We start from the raw sequence: 23,362 nt of genomic DNA on the forward strand, positions 1-23,362 counted from the left end.
TGAGATGAATGGGTTAATTCTTTCATTGATCATGTCTGGTGATTGCCCTTATATAAGTGGCTGGTATTTATTTCATGTATTTTAATATTTTAAATATTTAAATATTTAAAGATTCCTCAACTCAATACTATTTTTCTGGAGAAGTCACTTTTTATATTTAAGAGGGATTTTGAACAAATTTCTGCAGCCCACAGAAAGTCAGCAAAGATCACTGGCACCATCTTATTGTGGGAAAGCAGCAACCATCAACAGAGATCCCACCACCCAGTTCGTGCCCTCTCCTCACTGCTGCCATCAGGAGGAAGGTTCAAGAGTCTCAGGACTCGCGTCAAGTTCAAGAACAGTTACTATTCTTCAAGCATCAAGCTCTTGAATAGAAGGGGATAACTACACTCACTTGTCCCATCATTGAAATGTTTCTACAACCAAGGATCTCACTTTAAGGACTCTTTATTTCATTATCATTATTTATTGCTATTTATTTATATTTGCATCTACACAGTTTGTTGTCTTCTGCACTCTAGTTGATCTTTTATTGATCCTGCTGTAGTCACTATTCTAGAGATTTGTTGAGTATGCCCACAGGAAAATGAATCTTAGGGTTGTATATGATGACATATATGTACTTTGATAATAAATTTACTTTGGACTTTATATATTGGGAGGCACTGTCACAGTTTTGGAAACTGCATTTAAGCAGACTGCTTGGTCAACTGCTTGCTTGCTGTGTTGTGAGACCTGCCCCACCCTTAATTTTCTAAGGCACAATTCTTTTGGCATCTACTCCAAGTCTTAAACGACATTCATGCATGTGTCTAGCTGGGTCCAGTGGACAATTAGGGGAGATCAGATATCCTGGTTGATTCCTCTAATCCTACCCAAGGGGTACTGATAACTGAATCCAAAGAAGATCAACTGACTCTTCAGATTAGACTGGATGTTTCCTCATTTTTTAAAATATGATTTTGCTGTTTTGGCACAACTGAAGATTTCCAAATGAAGAGATTACAGGAGCCAAAGCACTCAGCCATTTGATATAATATAGTGGATCTTGGTCATAGTAATGAAGACTAACCAGCAACAAGTGACAAAAGGAACAGCAGCTTAGGAATGGATTTTGCAATTGATTTGCATCAGACGATAATAATTGGATAAAATACTTAAAAATTTTTGTATCAAGATGTCAAAAACTTTAAATTTGGAGACCATATAGAGACCAGAGGAAAAGGACAACACACTAACTTGCAAAAACATAAACATGTTAATTTTGGCTTGTGGTGCAGACTACCACCAGATGTCCTTAAAGGGAGAATGTATTCATCTGAATTGTCCCACAATTGGGAAAAGGAAGATTAGACAATGATGATGTCAAAGCCTTCTCTTGCTAAAAGCTTGAAAACTGTCATCCAGACCTCGCTCCACATGTTTTATGAGAGCACAATCTGAGACATTGACAGGGGCATCCTATGTAAACATCTGGCTCCAGACAACCTCCAACGAGAAATTTTGAAGCACAGTTAACAATATTGAAAGGAATGACAAATCTTTTCATGGCATCTGGAATGATGCAACAAATCCAGTATTTGGTTCCACTTTAACAATTGTTGTAAATATTCAAAGTCAGAATAACCAACTCACTTCATATTACATTGTCAAATCATTAATTTTACTGCAAAATTTACCTAATAAGGATAGAATGCAGCAGGCTTGTTAACCACTCTGCTGACAGACAGAAGTATTTTTACTGACATATAACAAGGAGTCCAACAGCTCAAAGTTGGACAGAAGTATATGAAACATCACTGTGTATCAGGGGGCCTATTTTAACTTTACTGGATATGACTGTTTAACTGAATATCACATCCTGACATTTCACTGTAGATGATTCTGCTGAGAGGGGCTCGCTTCTTGCGCTTGCCACTTGGATTTTGCAACTGTCTACATTCATCTACTTCAAGACCAAGGGGTAAGATTATCCTGGTAGGTCCTGGGGATCTTTAGCAAGTTCACTTGCCCCTCTGTACTCTGCTGGCTCGAAAGACCCATCAAATCAGAAACTTCTGTGTTCGGGTATACATGCCCCTAAGTCACAAAGTCATGGAACAAGGATCTCTGGCCAATTTCCATTAATTGTATTTTATTCTCCTTACATACCCCATGAAATACCATCAGTTCTTACCACTCAATTACACATTAGAAGCAAGGTATAGTGGCCAATTAACTTAACAACCTGCACGACTGGGATGAGGAAGGATAATGGAAACCCAACCCAGAGAGAACTTGAGAAGTTACGGTTGAACCTGGATCACTGGATCTGTGAGGCAGCAACTCTACAAACTACACCACTATTCTTACCAAATCCTGATACTTAACATATTCCAGCACCAGTAACCTTTGTGTTCTCACTTAGCCCCCTCCTATCTGCCTCCACCTTCACCCACCCCTTCCCACATCGAGCTCCATCTGCAACTTCTTTTGTCTGCTGCTGTCTTCCAGCTCCGCCTCTCCTCACCATCACACTTGGCTCAATCTGCTTGTCTATTGGCCGTCGTTTCACCCCTCCTCACTCTCCTCCTTATCTCAGCTATCTTCTCCATTCTCAGTCCTGATGCATGCTGCAACCCAAAATATTGACAATTCTTCTGTCAACAGATGCTGAGTTGGTCTAGCAGATTGCTCACTGCTCCTGATACTTGCACTTAAGCAAGTTAATGCAGGCAGTTTGCAATGGAACCACCAGCATTTTCCAGCAAGATCTGGCCCAATATGTAATAAAATATCACAGTGTAGAATGGAAATAACTTCAAATCCATTATTTATGCTTCTGTAGCCCCATCAAAACAAATAACAAATAAATAATAAATTTGGCAATAGTTACTTTATAAATCAATTTTATGCAATGGAACATGTTAGAAAACAAATTAATATTTTAATATATTTGCCAAAATGATTTTTAATTTATTTTAATTGAATAGCAGCAAATTCAATAGTGACTGTCAAAGACTACCTTATTTTAACAGGTATTTATAAGGGATCCTTAGATTCAATGGCTGACTTTGATTCCTGTGTTACTGTTTGAGGTGACAAAGGACCCAGGTATCTTTTTCTTATATACTGTATATTTATCAGGAAGCTGGGAATGGCAGTGGACATTAGTAAATGCTATCAGCAATCACATACAGCAACAGGCTACAATCCAATACTGACTATCATGCATCACTTATGAGAGTTATTACATGTTATTTTACCTCAGTTTGAAATCCTTCCACCAATATGGCAACTAACAAGTTAAAGAGAACATAGTTTCCAAATGTCATTAGGGCAATGAAGTATAAAGCAGCCCATGGAGAAGTGGAAGCCATCCCATTATAGAGGACCTTGTTCCAATCCTCTTGAGTCAATATCTGTGGAAGACATTTTTAAAAATCATTATGAATAAACATAGATCTAATTTTCAACCACAGTGCATAAATGATCTTTATACTGTTGTAGCTTTCTGATGTCTGAATTTTCTAAGAATCACAGTTTCTGCTTGTGTGACGTAATTCGCTATCTGTTAGAATGGAACAAACTGAACTGAGGCAGACAGAGGAGGGATGATCATTTAGTTTCTTGAATTTACTTTGTCATTAAATAGAGAATGAACTCTAGCTTCATATCCCTTATGGACTTAAATAGTTTTCTGTGGGATTTTGTCTTCATACTTTCCTAAATTCTGAAGACACTTTTAACTCCTCAGGCTTTGTAATGTTCCATTATGTGAAGAAATATTCTTCTGAACATTAGACTTTTTTCATCTTACTTCCAGTATAATTCTTTGTTTCCCTTGTCATAAATATATTGCATATTCAAAGCAGTTTTGGAACTGTCAATATTTATAAGTGCTTAGAAAAATTTTCCTCTAATCTTTGATAACTTTCTATATTGGGGAGCTACTTTGATGGAATTAAACAGCCTGGTTTAACTATCTCAAGTCAATCATGTTTACAAGGGTGGAAACTGAGACTGACTGGGATAGACCTTGACATTGTGTTACACCTCTACAATTTTTATTCCCATGCAGATTTAAAATGGTTAACTAAACCATTTGTTATTGCCCATTTTACTCTATCGGGCAAACACAACATCCACAGCATTGACCCAACACCTAATGAAGTGACTGTGTTTATTGTATTCATTATACCCAAGGAAGCAATCTAATTAGAAACGTAAAAAATTGACAGTACTGTGTTGCTGCATGTAAATTGGGAACATAACACCATAGTTAAACCAATATCAAGTTATTTCTGCAAACGCCAAACAGAATATTAAGTCAATCCTCAAAATTAAAACACTGAATGAGCAAGATCTTGCGTGCATGGTTGTGTAAAATAAATGACAGAGAGTTGGCAGCCAATATTACACAAAATCAAGATCGAACGTAAGGTTTTCAACAGATTTGATCCTGTTCCATTGGTAATGCATCTCAGGCTCTTGCAGCTTTGCATATGTCTTTGATCTGTATTTCTGATAAACAGATGACACAGAAAATTTCTGCAATGAAGCCCTTTCGAGAAATGCTTCCTGATCACTATAAGGCATTCCACTTTCATGGCCAATGCTGCAGCACGCCTTTCATTAAACCATGGCTATGTGAAGCCAGTGCCTGGTTCCATGGGGAGCATTTGGTGCCAAATGTGCCAATATTGTCTGTAGTTAAAGGATGTTTCTACCTTTCGACCAAACAAATGGGATGTGCTTACATGGCAGAACTTGCCTGAAGAGGAGAACGTAGGCATGGTATTACTTCCACTAAACGCATGGGTAAAAGCAGGAAAGTCAATGCTTCCTCTTTTACCATGATGAGGTCATTCTCAGTTTGGAGGAGCAACTCTTCTCATTCTGTTTGGGTACCCTCCAACCTGATGGCATGAACACTGATTTCTCCCTTCATTTTTTCCCATCCCTCTTCTCACTTCTTCTATCTCCAGTCTGGCCTCTTACCTCTTCTCCTCACCTGCCTATCACCTTCCCCTGGTGCCCCTCCTTCTTCCCTTTCTCTCATGGTTCACTCTCCTCTCCTATCAGATTCCTTCTTCTCCAGCCATTCACTTTTTCCAGTCACCTTGCTTCACCTATCACCTTCTAGTTAGTCCTCCCTCTGCCCCCACCTTTGTGTTCTGACATCTTCCTACCTCCTTTCCAATCCTGAAGAAGTGTCTCCTCCCAAAATGCTGACTGTTTATTAATTTCCATAGATGCTGCCTGACCTGATGAGTTCAACCAGCATTTTGTGAGTGTTGCTCTGGATTTCCAGCATCTGCAGAATCTCTTGTGTTTATGCCAATTTTTTGCTGTTGCTTTCAAGTGATTGTGAGAGTGAGTGTTAGTTCCAAGTAGTTATTACAGCTGGACGAGGGCCATCATCAACTGTATAGAAAAGCACGAACATCTCCTGATTTGCTTCCTGTCAGTCTTTATGGCATAAATTTGCTGATATAGAAGATGGTGTATCCAGACTATTATTGTAGGAGGTTTAATTGGAACAGTGATATTTTCAAAATGAGTGAAAAAAATAATTATGAACATATGGCTGATAGAGATCTGCTGCCAAAATAATATTCTCTCCTTGAGAAATGATTTTAAAATGATGATTCTAGATGTGGGAGAGTGGCAGCCCCTCAGAGCAATACTGTCACCATCTGTGCTTCAGTTTTACCAAAACAAGTGTTAGCTCCTGTGAAGAGCCTTAGGGTGTTTAACGTGTTAAGGGAGCGATACAAATTTAAGTTAATGTTTTATAATCAAGCATTGATATAGTTGTTCTAACTGTGTACTCTCAAAAAGTTCAAAGGTAGTAAAATGTTTCTGACATCCAAAGCAAGTTTGTGACTCAAATGTACCAACATCTTGTGCATTGCCAAAAATCATTGCCAGTTGGACCTTAGATCAAGCTCTTGAGTGAACACAAAGGAGGCTACTTTCCATTGCTTAAGAATGCATGAAATTAAAATATAGTTACATCGAGTTGAGGTCTATGTTAACTAAGTATGTAGCATACCCACTTGCCATTTGCTAAAACTACCTATTGTATGATTCTTATAATTAAATTTCAAGAGGGAAAAAGATTTAGCAAACACATGGGATTATGTGCATATAATTAACAGTTTACTTGGAAAGACTTATTTTCAATTAGCAAGGTGTCTTCCGTCTCATTTCCCTAAATTCTGGCCAGTTCTTTTGGAGAAGTGTTAAGAAGTATATTTGCCTAGAAATCAGGTTCTTGTATCACCAAATATAAAACTGATGAGCAGGATACCAACATACAATCTCTTGGACCATCTCTATCATTCAACAAGACCGTGATTAATCTGATCTTGTCTTCAACTTCACTTTTGTTCTGATTTCCAATAACCCTTGTCTCCCTGATAGACCAATGTATTCAAAGATTTAACTTCCCAGATCTCAAGGGTGGAGTATTCCAAAAGAATTCTCTAAGACCCTCTAACAGAAAAAATTCCACCTCATTTTCTTTGAAATGGTTAACTTTTTATTGTGTAAAAATATATGTCCCCTTTATATGGGTTCTCCCATGAATGGAGCCATTTGCACAATTTCTACCCAGCCAAGTACCTTTAGATTTTATGTTTCTATAATATCAGCTCATTGGACTGCTGCACAGCAACTATATCCCTCCTTAAATCAGACCAAAATTGCATTGAGTATTCCAGGTGCCATTACACCAGAGCCTTGTATTTTCAAACTGACAAAATGAATTAGAGATTTTATGATTGTCTGATAGACTTGGTGAACTCAGCCCTCAGGAATACAGGTATAACACCTTTAAGCGGACATGGCCAGAAGAGAGGAAGGAGGGGAGGAGTCTAGGCCAGACTAAAAGGGTGGGGAGTAAAACCATCTACCTAGCCAATGTATAGTCACTGGAGAACAAAATAAAGGACCCAAGGGCAAGATTAATGTATCAGAAGGAAGTGAGCTCTCTGTTTCACTGAGACATAGCTCTCTCAAGACATACGAGAGCGCACCTTCCATTAAACCACGGCTATGTGAAGCCAGTGCCTGGTTCCATGGGGAGCATTTGGTGCCAAATGCGCCAATATTGTCTGCAGTTAAAGGACGTTTATACCTTTCGACCAAACAAATGGGATGTGCTTGCGTGGCAGAACTTGATCACAGTTTACAAACCACCAAAGGCTCATGTTAAGTAGCACCTGAGGTACTGAGTGCAGCAATGAGTCTATCCCGACACCTTTCAAATTATTACTGAGTACTTCAATGTCCGCACAATTATCAACAGCCTATCACCTGCAGCACCAGGGTCCCAACACACTTGACCACTCTTATAGTACGATTAGCAATGCCTACCAATCGATCCCTAGACTGCAGTTTGGGACATCTGATCATCTGGTTGTCCTCGTCCTACCTGTATATTGGTAGAGGCTAAAGTGGCTAGAGGTCATTTATCTCCACATTTTGTCTAGAAATCCCCTTGCTGTGGCTGGCCACAGCAGCCAATAGACTCTGATATCTAATTAGTGGGATGGTGTTGCATCCTTAAAGGGGCCGTGCCAGCTCTCCATATTCCGGAGAGTTAGAGTGTTGGAATTCAGGAAGCTGGTCGGTTGGGTGCTCATTGTGACAGGGAACCCTTGCACTAGTTGGAAAGAATGTATAAATTTACTTACTTTTTTCACTTAAGTTCTGTTAATGTGAATTGTAATCCCTATCTCAAATCTGTGGTTTGTGATTTGTGAATTCTGTAAGGGTGAATTTCCATTTCCCGAGTGGGCATCAGCATGTTGTGTTACAGCATTCTGTAGTCTCGCTTCACTTAAACAATATTCTGCTTTGCTATTCTTCCTTGCAAAATGGGCAGTCTCCACATTATACACAATCTACTAAAGTTTTATCCATTCATTCAACCTATCTTTACGTCTTTGCAGACTATTGTGTAATTCTCTATAACTTGCTTTTCCATCTATCTTCATCCTGTCAGGAGATCAGGCAGCAATAGACCCGTCATAATCCAGGTTATTAATATAGAGTGTAGTTAACTGAAGCCTCATCTTTGATATTTGTGGCAACAAAATGGATTCACCTTTGCTAACCTGCAATGGCCCTGTTGTAGCAATTTAAATGTCCATTGGCCTCAACACCATGCACTCCCCTTTATCTGTGCTGTTGATCGCACCTTCAAAGATTTTGTCTAGTTGTATTTTAATTTTCTATATTCTGTTCCAATTTGAATGATTGATTGCAGCACTTACTGCAACTGGGGACAGACGTTGGGTGCTCTTTGTCTCCCTCCTTTTCCCTGTATCTCTGGTTTTCCAGACTCTAAGGATCTCTTGGAAGATCATAACCAATACAGGTATTATCACTGCAGCCATTTCTTTGATGAGTCAGGATGTAACATGTTAGATACAAAGGACTTATTTATCTTTAGGCCTGTTAATTTTCCCGGTAAGTTTTCTCAAATGATGGTGACAGTTTTAAGTACTTCTCACCTGTTGACCTTGTATTTTCTGCTATAAATGGGATGTTTTTAGCACTTTCTACCACAAAAAGAGAGGAAATATGTTCGTTCAGATTTTCTGTCATTTCCTTACTTCCTGTAACTAATTTCCTTGTCTCACGTTCTACAGGACCACCGCATATGTTAAAAGCTATTATCATCTCTGTGTATATTTCATTCAGGCTCACTCTCATGCCCAATTTTTTGCTTTTTAAAGCCATTCTTAGGTGGTTTCTATGATTTTCTCCATCTTCTGACCTAACACTAACCTTTTCAACATTATTTCTCTTTTAGTTCAAGCTGATACCATCCTTAACATCCTTATTTGCCCTTAGATGATGTATCTTCTAGAAAAAGTCTTCAACTGGAATAAAGTTCAGTGTGCCTTTGTTACATTTATTTTGAAAATAAAAGCTAGGACTTAGGTGATCTGTGAAGAACATAATGTTCATTCTGGGTCCTCTGTGACCTGTTATGCTAATCATAAGAGGTTCCCAGAATTGAACAGCAGCATTCAGTGACGTGTCACTTCTAGAGCACTCCTTGAGTGCAGGTGACTAACATGGTGAAGCCAATATTCATAGCATCCACGAGGCCTGATTCTGCTCAGCTTTAAGGGGCTCTCTCCAGCACTGGGAACCCAGCTCAGGTAGATCCCCTTAACGTAATTTACTTACTCAGCTGTCCTAATGTCAGCAAACACAATCATGTAAACTTCTCTACTGCAAAGGAAACAATCTCAGTTTCTCCAGCAACACACACAAAATGCTGGAGGAGCACAGCAGGCCAGGCAGCATCTATAAGGAGAAGCACTGTCGATGTTTCGGGCTGAGACCCTTCATCAGGACTAACTGAAAGGAAAACATTTTGGACATTTCAGTTTCTCCAGTCTCCTCATAGAACTGGAATTTCTTCCTATTGGGAGCATTCTCGCAAACCTCATCTCTATTCATTCCAAGAATTTAACATTTTTCCTAAAATGTTGTGTCCAAAATTATACAAGTCTACTTACTTAGCCCTAGCTTGTACTTTAAAAAGACAGAGCAGAATTTTCCATACCTGGAAGACAGTTACAATAGCCCAGAGAAGCGAGTCAAAATTTTTTCTGTCAGGAAGAGTGTCTCCTTCCTTTTCTGAAGCAAACTTGCATCCAAAAAGATGCATTCCCAGAATACTGTAAAATAACAAGAAAATATAAAGTAACTACATGAATATTTCCAATGTACCCTGTATATCTGGCAGAAGAAATCACATATTACCATTGGTAAAATTTAGAAAGCTGTCAGCTTCCATATGATTATCATATGCAATTATGGCACATTTGTCTAATTACTGAGCTAATAATCCAAAGGCTCAGACTAAAAATAGAAATTTGAGTTCAAATTTCACCATGTTGTGGGATTTAGTGTCTGGAATTTAAAAAGAAGTAAAAAGCACCAACAATGACCATGGTCATGAAATTATTGACTTGTTAAAATTAGCTTTCTAGTTCATTAATGTTCTTAAGGGATAGCAATTTACCAATCAGATCAAAATCCAAATTTCACCACACCTAACAAATTGTTTTCTGAAATATTTTACGATTTATTTTGGAACTGGGGCTGGAAAATGATGTTTAAGAGACCGAGATGGGTCATTAGAAATATGGTACTAATTAGTCCTTAGTCATTAGAATGGCTGAGCATGCTTAAGGTGCTGAATATTCTTCATAATGTTATATATGAACTATTCAACATGACATCATTCTCATCTGTGGACCTGCCCTCACCTTGTTTTCTCAATTCAAGGGAATAGGCTTGCACTTTAATCATTGACTTAGTTGTTCCTCATGGAGAAAAGATCCTGATAATAATAAAAATAACTTGTAAATTCAGTATCAATTATTGGTCAGTTTCATATTTATTTTGTCAACTAATTTTCCTTTGTAAAATATCAAAAGAAGTAAATACTGCATTGCAAAGATGAAAGGTCAGTGCATTATTGAGATGGAGCTCAGGGAAGGCAATGTAATCCACGCAGTTTTGCTGGTTCATGCTGAAGGAGCTGCACATAGGGTCTGTTTGTGATGAATACTATACTCTGCTTGACTTTTCTTCCACTATTGTGAAATACTTATGGCTACCTGAGGTATGGAATGATCCACCACACTCACCTAAAGATGAAGATGAAGAGCATCAGCAGCATGCAAAAGGTGGCAACATTGTCCATTGTTTTCATCAGGACCACGAGCTGGCGCTGCAGGGCTGGCATAAACCGCACCAACTTCAGGACTCGCATCAACCGGAAGGTACGCAGCACTGAGAGGCCCCCATCCTGCTGGCCTACAATCTCCCACACACTGGAGATCAATAAAGTAAATGATGAAACATTAGAATGATAACTTATCATGCAACTCTTGTAGTTCTCAGTAACTAGATTTCAACAAGTAGGTGGAACTAGGCCTGTTTTTGAAAGTCATAATCTTAAATACAGAACTATGGACTGGCAGGAAGAACAGAGTGACTCTTGACAAACTATGGTCTTTATTGTTAGATCTTCACTGGAGCCTCACGATTCAAACCACCAGGGGATAACTTCATTCATCTTCATTTGCCCCATCATTGAAATGTTACCACAACCATTTTCAAAGACTTTTCATTTCTTGTTCTCAATATTTATTGCTTCTTTCTTTCTTTCTCTCTCTCTTTTTTTTCGTTCTTTCTTCTTATTTGCAGTTTCTTGTCTTTTGCTCTCTGGTTGAATGCCGAAATTGGGTGGTTTTTCATTGATTCTACTATGGTTATTTCTCTATAGATTTATTGAATATGCCCACAAGAAAATCAGACTCGAGATTGTACGTGGTCATGTATATGTACTTTGATGATAAAATTTACTTTGAACTTTACTTTTACTTTAATAGGGAAATAATTTTCAACATAACAGAAACAGCAGTGACCTATGCCATAAGTGATCATAGTTGTCCAACAAACTAATGACATTTTGTCAGAATCAGAATCAGGTTTATTATCACAGGCATGTGTATTGAAATTAGTTGACTTGACAGCAGCAGTTCAATGCAATACATAACATAGAAGAATAAGAAAATCAATCAATCAATTACAGTATACGTATATTGAATAGATTAAAAATTGTGCAAAAAAATCAGATAATACATATTTAAAGATAGCAGGGTCAAAGGATATGGGGAAAGAGCAGGAACGGGGTGCTGATTGTGTATGATCAGCCATGATCACAGTGAATGGCGGTGCTGGCTAGAAGGGCCGAATGGCCTACTCCTGCACCTATTGTCTATTGTCTATAATGTACATATAGCCTAACAAAAAAAAGTACAAGGGAGAGGGAGAGGCAGGAGGTGGTGTTCAAATTCTTGAAATATTATCACTGGTTTTAGGAAAAGGAAATTTCTGTGAGCCAGGCAGGTAGCCATTCAACAATAATATTCTTCTTATTATCTGGGAATAATTTCTTTTGAAATTGAAACTAACTCTGGGGGAGGTTTTTTTTTAACAATTTATAATTTTTTTATTTAAAGAAACAAATTTTTGTGGGTATGGTCAGTGTAACAATTCAACTCACTTTCAAGGATCACTCACAAGAATCAGTCTGTGGTGGGTATTCAGTAGGTCAATTTCTTGGAATTAAAACAGAAGAGTCTGAATATAATCAGCAGGTTAGGAAGCATACAGAGAGAGGGAGGAGCAGAGTTAATGTTTCACTTACTTAAAACATTAACTCTTTTTCTTTCACTACATGTGCTGAATATTTATAGTAGTTTGAGGATTGTGTCAAATCTCCAGAAATTGCAGTAACAAACAAGAGAAAATCTACAGATGCTGGAAATCCAAGCAAAGAGTTGGGGCTGGCTTAGGGATACCCAGGAACTGGAGGCAAATCTGTGGCAGAGGCCGCGAGTATGGTGAAGAGCCAGGTAGGACGGGAGGGAACCTATGGAACTGCAGGTAGATAAATCCACCCAGATATCTAGATGTGGCTGTCAGGCTGTATGTTGTGCACCAAACAATCTGCTGAAGGAACAGTCTTGTGTCTCCACTGTATGTTTGCACCATAGTTTTTATACTTTAAGGCAGAGCCCAGGGAATCACATTGGCAGGAGTGCACCACATGTTCTCCTACAGTGAGAAGAACAAATATTTCATTAAACTTATGAGATGTAACTATTAAAAAGGTAGTAATAACTGGATACTTTAACTGTCGTAACATTAACTGGGGCAGGACTAAATCAAGGAGAGCAAGCCAGCAGAATTCTTGAAATCCAATCAAGAAAGCTTCTTCAATTTGTACATAGTAAACCTAACAGGAGAGGTGATGGCACGGGACATACAATCAGGGAATGAACAGTGGGGAAGAGCAGTGGAGTGCACCTTGGGGACAGTAAACATAACTCAATAAAATTTAGCATAATCATAGGACAGTGACGGAGTAAATATTCCCAGATAATGCACTTGTTAATTGGAAGCAGCTAGCTGAGTATAATTCAGCATTCAAGCAGTAGGAGATGTTCAATTAAGACACTGTGAGGATTTAGGACAAAAACATTCCCATTAAAAGAGGCATGTCTAGTCTTCCATATCTAGAGGATATTGAGGAAAATGCAGAACAGAATAAAGCAAAATAAAAAGCTTATAGCAATCACAAATCTTGTAGAAAGCACACAGATGAAATCAGAAAAGTAAGATGAAACGGAGGGTGAAGGGATAACTGTTGGGAGCATACCGAGGCAGCATGGATTAGCAATACACAGGTTAATCGAGGACAGTAAGTGTGGATTTGTTAAGTGAAGCCTATGTAAACACATAGATTTTTTGAAAATTAACAAAGAGAGTCAATATGGAATTTTAGCAAGGCTTTTAACAAAATTCCAAATAGGGTATCGATCAAGAAAGTCAAGTCTATAGGATGCAAGAATATAAATTAATGCATTTGGGGAGGGCAAACATGAGGAAATAAATGTGATTAAATAAATTAAATGTGATTAAATATTAAATATATTTAATAAATGTGATTGTATTATTATCAACTTTCCATCTGATGATGGAAACTAAATAGCTTCTTGCTCATAAGCTCATTAGAAAGCCCATCTGTGAATCTCGGTTTTTACTTTATGTTTATGCTGTTAGGATAACTGATGGAAATCTTGAAAGAAGACAAAACTAGATGATTACTGGAATAAATTTGGCTGGCCTTTTGTGAGATTTTGTGTTTTTCTCCCTGGAGTATGGTTGACTTACTCAGTACTCATTGTTTCAGCATTGCAGTACAGTACAAGTCAGGTTGACCACTACTGAATTTTAGATTTGTTCAATTGAACAAATGAATCAAGGATTAAACATGTGAAAAGGAATGTAAGAAAATAGGATAGGTGTGAGATACTTGGCTCCTCAAGACTGCAGATGTAATGTATTCCTGATGTTCATGATACTTGCATCTGTAGCTGCAAAGACAAACAATTTGAAAGAAAAAAAATCTTTTTGCTTCAGGAGATAAGAGTGAATGCACAGCATGAGTGCCCCACTGCCATTTATTATTTTCTTATTTTCAACGGTACAGGTTTGTCCTCTGGAATGAATGGAATGGAATGGGAGCAACATCATAAATGCCCAGAATCACTGAACTTCACAGAGGAATGGAGTCAAACCTACATGTCAGGTTCCATACCACTTCTACAATTCGGTTGGGAGAAAGGGAAGTTCAGACTCAGAAAGATGGGCTGAAATCAAAACTAAAGATTCACCTTATGTATTTCATACTGGAATGGCTACAGTCAGTAGAGGTTACTGACAATCCATTGTGTCATAGTGGATTTTGGATTTGTGAACCTAGAGTTTAATGTCATTGTGTGTTCCAAGCAAGCAAAGTAAAATGAACACATTCATTCAAGAGAGATTGATCACTGTTTTGAAATTGATGATCATGTATGTGCACAAGATATCAAACAGGGGAGCTGGTATCAAGATGCATCATTGATTGCACAGCTTCATTGCTGATTCATCAGGTGAAGGCACTATCATTAAAACTCCAGAAACATTTAAATGTGGTGATGTTGCTTGTCCAGTTCTGTTGTAACTTTGAATATTTTATTAAGTATTTTATTTGTTTATGTTTTTAAGGGGCAAGATGTGTGGTGATCCTCTAAGAAACAGAACACACAAAATGCGGGAGGAACTCAGTAAGTCAAGCAGCATCTATGGAAAGGAATAAAACATCGATGTTTCGGGCCATGACCCTTCATCAGGTCATGTTGCCTAAGAATTTCAGCATCTGTTGTCTTTAAGAAATGGGGTTCCTTTGGATGTGATGGTATTGTTATAAATTTCCACTCATAATCTGATCCCAAAGGAAAATAAAATAAACACACAAACTGCTAAACTGTAAAAACTGATTTTGCTTGATGTTTGCATAGAGCTGTTACAATAGGTAATCCATGATAAATGGCAGGATACTTAGAGGAACCGAGAGCTCTTGGTGTGCAGGTCACAAATCCCTGAAGGAAAGGTAGGTTGTGTCATAAGAAGACAAATGGCCTACTTGCCTTTACTGGCTGAGGCATTGAACACAAGTGCAGGGAGGTCATGCTAGAAATATAGAAAACATTAGTCAGATCACAGCTCAAGTAATATGGACAGTTCTGGTAAAAAAAAGACAGCTGGGAGTATGTGATAGCATGAGGGAGATTTAGGAGAATGTTTCCCAGAATGGAAAATTGTGGTTATAAGGATTGTCCAGGATAGAATTAATTTAATGGAACAAAAGAAACAAAGAGAAGTTTTAATTAAAATATACAAAATTATGAGAAGCTTGTTCAGAGTTGAAAAGAAATCCTTAGCAGAGAGGTCAGCAATTGACTTAAAAGATTAAGTCAACAGTCGAATATTATGGGGGATTTGAGGAAAAAGAAATAGAGGTAGAGGTCTGGAATTCACTGTGTGAAAGAGTAATAGAGACAGAGGCCCTTATCATATTTAATGTGCCTGAATCTGCACTTGAGGAGCTGTATCTCGCAGTTCCCTGGACCAACATCTGAAACTTGGGATTTATCTTAAATTTCCCTCTGACTGGGTGCCTTGTATGCCATGAAATTCTATGCTTTGACAACATTTTGAAGTGAATGTTGGCAAATTGGATTATGTCTGGTTTATATTTCCTAATATTTGTACTTCTAATGTCCTCTAATGTTTACGGTTTGATACTTTCAATCTATACTGTAAGAAGTTTAGTCTGAGACTGCAATACTATATATTTACATGTGGTACTTTACCTAATAACAACAATGATACCATCAAAGATGTTGTAAGGATTCTTGATGTAGCCAATAGGCCCATACACCAGGATCTTCAAGAGCATTTCCAATGCAAACAGGCTGGTGAAGACAATGTTGCTGATCTCCAATGCATTAGTCAGTTCTTCAGGCTGGGGGAATAAATGAAAACACATTAGAATGAGGATACCAGATTTCAAGGCCATTGTTCTTTCTGCATATTATTGTAATGGATGCTAGTATCAATACGTATTATTAATTGTTATTTTCCATTTAGAAATGCCTTGGATTGATGCACAGTAAAGCTTTTCTCATCTACACCAATAACATACTTCAACCTAAATCCAGAAGAGTGCCTTTGAATATAATAGTGTGAACTTTTCCATTAAACATTCACTTACCTTTCTGAAGACCACACTCTATTAAAGGTCACTGATCCCTATTGTGAACTCAATTAACACAGACTAGGAGTTGAGCATTTCAATTAAGTTCTTTTGCAGTCAGCAAAGGGTCAGCATTTTCATCCCATCAGTTTGGCTGGATCTTAAACTAGAATCTCTCTGGCAATCCGCTGAACACAGTTAAGAGGCTATTATTATGTTATCTACCTAGAACGTCATTTACAGTAATTACAAAAGAGAGATGAATGTTTGAATTGGACATCAGTGAACAAATTGATTTGTATAAGTATTGTGGAGATGATTTTTTTCTTGGTAGTTCATTGGTTGGAGATTCTTTAATGTGGAATGAAAGAGGCAGTTAACCAATTTGTTGCCTTTGTGAAAGCAGACTGTGAATTCCATATTATGTCCCAAGACCACACGCACATTGCACTGGAGATCACAGATGATTGTCAGAGTGCAAGCACCAGCTGATTCCATTCCCCCTCCTGGGAGCCAATAAACTCAGCTGAAATACAGCTGGAAGCCCAAGTTGTGGCTGGAGCATGAGACTGCAAAGTGTTTTGATCAGGTCTTTCCTTCTTACCAAAGCATGATTTAATACAATTTCTATGTGGGTTTCAGCAGGCTTTGGGGTGGAACTGAACTAGAATCATGGTCCAGAATTTGCTTAATGCCAGTGATTGTAAAAGGAATAAGGTCCGGTGTAAAAACAGGTCCATGAACTTGCTACATGTTCATTTAGTATTGCCCTTTGAGTAAGATTACATCCCATAACTCCTGTGTCTCCAGACTTTAGAGTACTATACTTTACTTTAGAGCACCTATAAGGAGTTTTGTGCTGAAGTCATCAGAATTCAAAAGAGGACGCCAAAAGTGTTAACAGATCAAGTTTTGAAGAAAAGAAAGAACAGCAAAAGTTATACATTATAGGCATAGTGTTGTTAAGAGCTAAGTACAAAATTAAACATAATCCCCTGATGTATTAATGTTAAACATTTCACTGAGTCTATTTGAAACATCTTCACTTTAGATCTGAAGGTTCATTTTGAAAGTTAACATTCATGCTTAACATTGTCAAAACTGGACTCACTAAAGCTAGCCCAAAATAATTGAAATGTGCTCCAAATTTCCTGGCAAATTATCTGGCAGTTGGAAAAGCATGTCTCAAAGATTAAAAAAAATACATATCTCACAAATTCTTTAATAAACACAGTACTCCTCTGTATGAGACAGCCAGCCAAATAATCTTTTAAAAAAAGCTTAATCAAAATAAATGTTCATGTGGTTGTGCTATTTCTGTGAAGATTGTGAAATGATAAGTCACACTATTTCTAATTATTTGATTAATAATTCACTCAGATGGATTTGACACATTGCTCATTACAAAAATAAACCACGATCTTTCATAAAATGAGGGCAATAAGAGGATTGATGGCGACAAGGAAAGGCATGGATGGTCATGTTCAGAGGCTGTGGATTGACAGAATGTGGCAGTGTGGTCTGAACGGCCTGCATGGCAGGCTAAATTAATGCTACTGGATCCTTCTCAATTACTTTAAGGAGACAGAGATAGTCAGAGCTTTATCATCCCATGGAATTTATCTGTGATATTTAGATCCTGTGGAAACAAAGATAAAGTCTGCTCATTCCTCTGAAAAACATCATCCTTTATGCTTTTCTAACCTACCTGACCAAATATTTACACACAATTTTAGTGCCCTTAATTATCTTTGATGTCTAACTTAGTTAACTGTTTCAAACATTTGAGAAACAAATATATTTGAAATAAGTTTTTTTTAAGACGTACGTACTTAGTGTATGTACTCTGCTTCAATAAACTTGACCATTTGAAATAACATCAGGTTTGACCAACATTAAAACTCTACAGTAGGTAAACAACGAAACTCTACTCTGAGTAACTTGATTTTAGGTGTATTTTGGGTGATTGAATAACTAGTAGCTTTGACAATTCTCACAGTTATATCAAAAGATCACATGGACTTACACTAAAAAAAGAGTATAATTCATATTGATCATTAACCCAATGATCTCACTTTAAGGACTCTTTATCTCAATATCTCATGCTCTCGTTATTTATTGCTATTTATTCATACTTGCATTTGCACAGTTTGTTGTCTTCTGCACTCTGCTTGATCTTTCATTTGCCCTGTTATAGTTACTTTTCTATAGATTTGCTGAGTATGCCGACAGGAAAACAAATTTCAAGGTTGTTTATGGTAACATAGATGTACTTTGATAATAAAATCCACTTCAGTTTGAGGAAGTGCAACTGAATCACTGCTTCACCTAGATTGACTGTTTTAATAGATGGAAGGAAGAAGTAAAAGGACAGGTTTGCATTATCTGCATGCTGGCCACAAGGATGATTCTGAAATCCATTTGCCTGCCACCATAATTCTCCATTCCACTCTAACCAATCTGTCTGTGTCTTTGTTATAACAGTATCAGCTTCAGCGATATGGCTCCTCGTCTTTTTCTAGGTGCATTTCAGGCTTTGCATTTGAAGTAAAATTCTACAACTTCAGGTAACACAGTTTCTTCTGTCTATATCAGAATGGCCCATTTCAGCCATGATGTTTGTTCAGTTTCTCTCTCTTCGCTCACAATCTGACATTCTAGTTATGCACTGCAGTTTTGCATTTTATACATTTTCCATTTCTTTCTTAGTGTTCTCACTCTTTCTGTCCCCATTTCATAGCTTTTGTGCTCTTTTGTTGTTGTTCTCTCTAAAACTGCTTCCTCCTCTACCCTGTCTGCAACAGAGCACTAATTTGATTACACTCATTCTTTTGATCTGGCCAGGAGAGTGCTTCTAGCATTTTATACTTTCATGATTTCAAATTTCCAACATCTTTGGTTATCAAAGCGGTATCTAAATCAGCTGAGGAATGGCAAATGGAGTTTAAAGCAGGTAATGAGTGATGTTGCATTTTGGAAAGTCACAAAGGTAGGGATTTCACAGTGAACAGTGGTGCCTGAGGAGCATTGTAGGAGAGAGGGTCATTGAAGTTCAGATGCATAGTTCTCTGAACGTGGAAATGCAGGTTAACTGGGTAGTGAAGGTGGCTTCACTAAATTGGGAGGTTAAATTTGAAGTCATGCACGACACATGTGTTCAAATTTCAAAGTCCATAGGTTGCAGAATTAGTTCAGAGTAGTGGTGATTGAAGTAATCCACGCTGGTTCAGGAGCTTGATGGTTCTAGAGTAATAATTGTTCTGGAACCTGATGGTATGGGACCCATTGGTAATACTGAGTAGTAGCCAGGATGGTGTGGATCATTGATGATGGATAATGTTTTCTTGTGGTAGCATTCCATGTAAATGTACTCAGTAGTGGGGAGGGATTTGCTTGTATCCATCACATTCAGTAGGCTTTTCCATTTTTGGATAGTAGTGTTTCCAGACCAGACTATGATACAATGTTTAAGATACACTCAACTGTGCACCAATAGAAATTTGTCAAAATTTTTGGTGACATGTCAAATCTATGCAAGATTTTAAAAAGTAGAGATCTCTTGTGCCTTCCTTGTGATAGACCTTCCTGGATCTCTGGCTTCTTTCTCCTGTAGTTGATAATTAGCTCTAGTTTTGTTGACTTTGAGTGAGAAGTTGTTGTTGAGGTGCCTCTCAACTAGATTTTCAATCTCTCTCCTACATACTGATTGGAGATCACCTTTGATTTAGTTAACAATAAACATGAGCTTCTTCAGAACCTGGAAATCCAGATGAAAGCAGATGAAATGCTGGAGGAACTCAGCAGGTCAGGCAACATCTATGGAGAGGAATGAACAGTTGATGTTTTGGGCCAAGACTATCAGAATTGGAAAGAAGAGGAAGAAGCCAGAATAAGAGGGTGGAGGGAGGGGAAGGAGTACAAACTGGCAAGGTGAAACCAAGTGAGGGTGGATATACTGTAGGTGGGTGGTGGAGTGGGCAAGAAGTGAGAAACTGGGAAGTGATAGGTAGAAGAGGTAGGAATCTGATAGGAGAGGAGAGTAGACCATTGGAGAAAGGAGTGGAGGAAGGGGGTGATGGGCAGGTGAGGAGAAGAGAAAGGGTAAGAGGGGAGTCAAAATGGAAAGAGAGAGAAGGGGTGAGGGGGGAGTAATTACTGGAAGTTACAGAAATCAACATTCATGCTGTCAGGCTATTGAAATGGAATATGAGATGTTGCTCCTCCAGCCTGAGAGTGGCCTCATTGTAACAGAAGTGGAGGCCATGGGCCAACATGTCAGAAAGGGAATGGGAACTGGAATTAAAATGGGTGGACAGAGGGAATGTCCTCGGTCAACAATGGTGGCGACATCGGCAAACTTAAATATGACATTGGAGGTATACTTAGCCCCTCAATTACATAAAGTGAGTATTGTAAGGGAGCAAGCACAGAGCCTTCTGGTGCACCTGGTGGGTGTGGAGTAGGTGTTGTTGCCAATCTGAACTAACCAGTGAGGAAATAATGGATCCAGTTGCAAAGCGAAATACCGAGGCACAGGTCTTGTAGCTTAGTGATGTGCTTTGAAGGGATAATCATTCTAAATGTTGAGTGCAGTCAGTGAAGATCATTCTGATATTTATATCTTCATTGTCCAGGTGTTTCAGAGCTGAGTGAAGAGCCAATAAAATGGCATCTGTTTTTGACCTGTTGCGATGGAAGACAAATTAGAGTGGGTCCAGGTCACTCCTTAGGCTTGTGAGAGGGTATTGTGTTCTGTTCTAGTCATCCATTATAGAAAAATGTAATTTAACTAAAAAGAATGCAGCAAAAAATTTGAGGATGTTGCCAGGACTTGAAGAACTGAATTACAGAGAGAGGCTGAGCAGGTTAGGACTTTATTCCTTGGAGGACAGGAGAAAGAGAATTGATTTTATAGAGGTGAATAGATAGGGTGAATGTATTCAATTGTCTTCCCAAGGTTGGGGAAATCAAGAACTAGACGACGTAGGTTTAAGGTGAGAGGGAAAAGATTTAATAGGACTTAGAGGGACAACTTTGTCACCCAGAGACTGGCCAGTATATAGAATGACCAGCCAAGGGAAGTAGTTGAGGCAGGTATGTTAACAACGTTTAGGAGGGATTTGGATAGATACATGATTGGAAAGGTTTAGCAAGATATGGGCCAAATGTAGGCAAATGTGACTGGCTTAGACGGAATCTTGGTTGATATGGACCTGTTGGCCAAAGAGCCTTTATCTGTGTTTTAAGACTTGGAATGTAATTCAGAAATTGTAACATTGTAACATTAATTTCTGTAGAAAATAGCTGACTTTGATACTAGCAGGAGAGAGGAAAAAACTACCTGTTCAGTCAGACCAGGTAGAGAGCTGGTGGTGTGAAAAGAGGCATCTGCATTTCCAGTTGTCTAAGGCTAGTAGGATTTTAACTGAAAATTAAGATCTTTCAACCAGCAGTGGTACTGCAGACAGGAAGAATGACACAGTCAGTCACCAGCAGATACTGGCAGGCAGCAAACCACTGAGACAGGAACTGCTGTAAGGGAGGTGACCTTGTCAGTCACTGTAAACTGTGCTATGGTGGATCATCAACAGATTGATGCCAAACAAAGTCAAGATGATACTGAAGGTTCGGTAAGTAGTACTGAGGTAGTATATAGAAAAGAGAACCCCATGTTCAGTTATTAAGTAAAGATTACAGCCTGATCCTCAAGAGTGAGGAATTCCTTTTTTTGCAGTGTATTAAACATAGTTAATCATAATTCCTGCCCTGTTGCTAGTGGCCCACTGCAAATGTACTGGTTGAGGTAGATATCAGTCTTACATTGTATACAGCACAGTATGGCTGGGTTTTGAGTCTTGCATACAGTTCTGTTCACTGCATTATGGAACTGATGCACTTTAATTGGAGAGGGCACAGGGATTTATAAAGAACTGTAGCAATGAGGAAAGACCAGATAATTTAAGATGATTTACACTTGAACAGCACCTGCTCTTGGTATTCAAACACACTGAGAGGCTTGAGAAAGCAGTTAAGGCAAACAAAATATTGAGGGGTTTAGGTGTATTAAATAGGAAGGGCTCATTTCTGTGACAGAGGGGGTCAAAGCAAGGAGCCATAAATTTGAAGCAATTGGTAGAAGGATCAGGTGGAGATGAAAAAAATCACCTAGTGAACGGGAGTTTGGATGGGGGGAGGGGAGAGAATGTCTGGAACCCACTGCCTGAAAGGGTAGTGGAGGCAGATTCCTTAAAGGAGCTGGTTATAAAAGGGAATAGGTTGGGTAGCTCCTTTTTAACTGGCTGAATTGCTTCTCTTGCATTTTCTCTTATTGCATTTCCTTGCAATGCTGAAACCTGTTAATTGAACTACTGATGTGGTTGTAATGCTAAATTAACTATGGCTCTAGACAGCATTCCTAGTGATCAGAATGCATTGCATTTGTGTAGTAATATTGTAAAACAGCCTGAACATTTCTCAAAGATATAAGTATAAAATGTTGACATCAGAGACCAAAGAATTGACAATGCAAAACCAGCCCAATAAATTATTATTTTATTTCAAAAATCTCTTCAAATGCATGTTATTAAAATTTAAGTGCTTTTTAATTTTTTTTGTTAATTAGTTCACGAAAAGTTGAATCATTTTAAAAACACAAAAAATCCAAAGCAACACACACAAAATGCTGGAGGAACTCAGCAGGTCAGGTGGCATCTATGGAAAAGTGTGAACAGCTGACGTTTTGGGCTGAGACCCTGCTTCAGGACCTGCTGAAAAGTTTGGGCCCCCAAGAGTCGGCCGTACTCTTTTCCTGGATGCTGTCTAGCTTGCTGAGTTCCTCCAGCATTTTTTGCTTGTTGCTCCAATTTACAGCATCTGCAGATTTTCTCTTGTTTAGGACTGGAAAAGGAAGGGGATTAAAATGTGGGGGAGGGGAAAGCAGTTATCTGAAAGGTGAAGCCAGCTGTGTGGGGAAAGGTCAGGGGCAGAGAGGGGAGCGGACAATAGAAAGGGGGTTGATAATAAAGGAAGGAGGTTCTGACCTTTCACCTCTTCTCACCTGCTTTTTACTTATTGCCAGTTTCCTTTCTCCTTCCCTTTCTCCTATTGTCCACTCTTCCCTTCTATCAGATTATTTCTTCTTCGGCCCTTGACCTTTCCCACCCAGCTGGCTTCAACTATCACTTTCCA

The 23,362-nt window shown here is 38.5% G+C and overlaps 1 protein-coding gene across 2 annotated transcripts in view; it reads right to left on the bottom strand.

Annotated features, from left to right (window-relative positions):
* Window positions 1–23,362, bottom strand: part of LOC132380187 (voltage-dependent T-type calcium channel subunit alpha-1G-like) — a 319,151-nt gene that overhangs the window by 179,076 nt on the left and 116,713 nt on the right. For both annotated transcript variants that reach the window (XM_059948872.1, XM_059948871.1), the window contains exons 9-12: window positions 15,792–15,943; window positions 10,668–10,853; window positions 9,575–9,689; window positions 3,249–3,404 (exon numbers count right to left, since the gene is read on the bottom strand). In XM_059948872.1, coding sequence (XP_059804855.1) covers window positions 3,249–3,404; window positions 9,575–9,689; window positions 10,668–10,853; window positions 15,792–15,943 — 609 coding nt within the window. The remainder of the gene's footprint in view (window positions 1–3,248; window positions 3,405–9,574; window positions 9,690–10,667; window positions 10,854–15,791; window positions 15,944–23,362) is intronic.

This window comes from Hypanus sabinus, chromosome 23 (genome assembly GCF_030144855.1).
Source record: "Hypanus sabinus isolate sHypSab1 chromosome 23, sHypSab1.hap1, whole genome shotgun sequence".
Classification (NCBI taxonomy): Eukaryota; Metazoa; Chordata; class Chondrichthyes; order Myliobatiformes; family Dasyatidae; genus Hypanus; species Hypanus sabinus.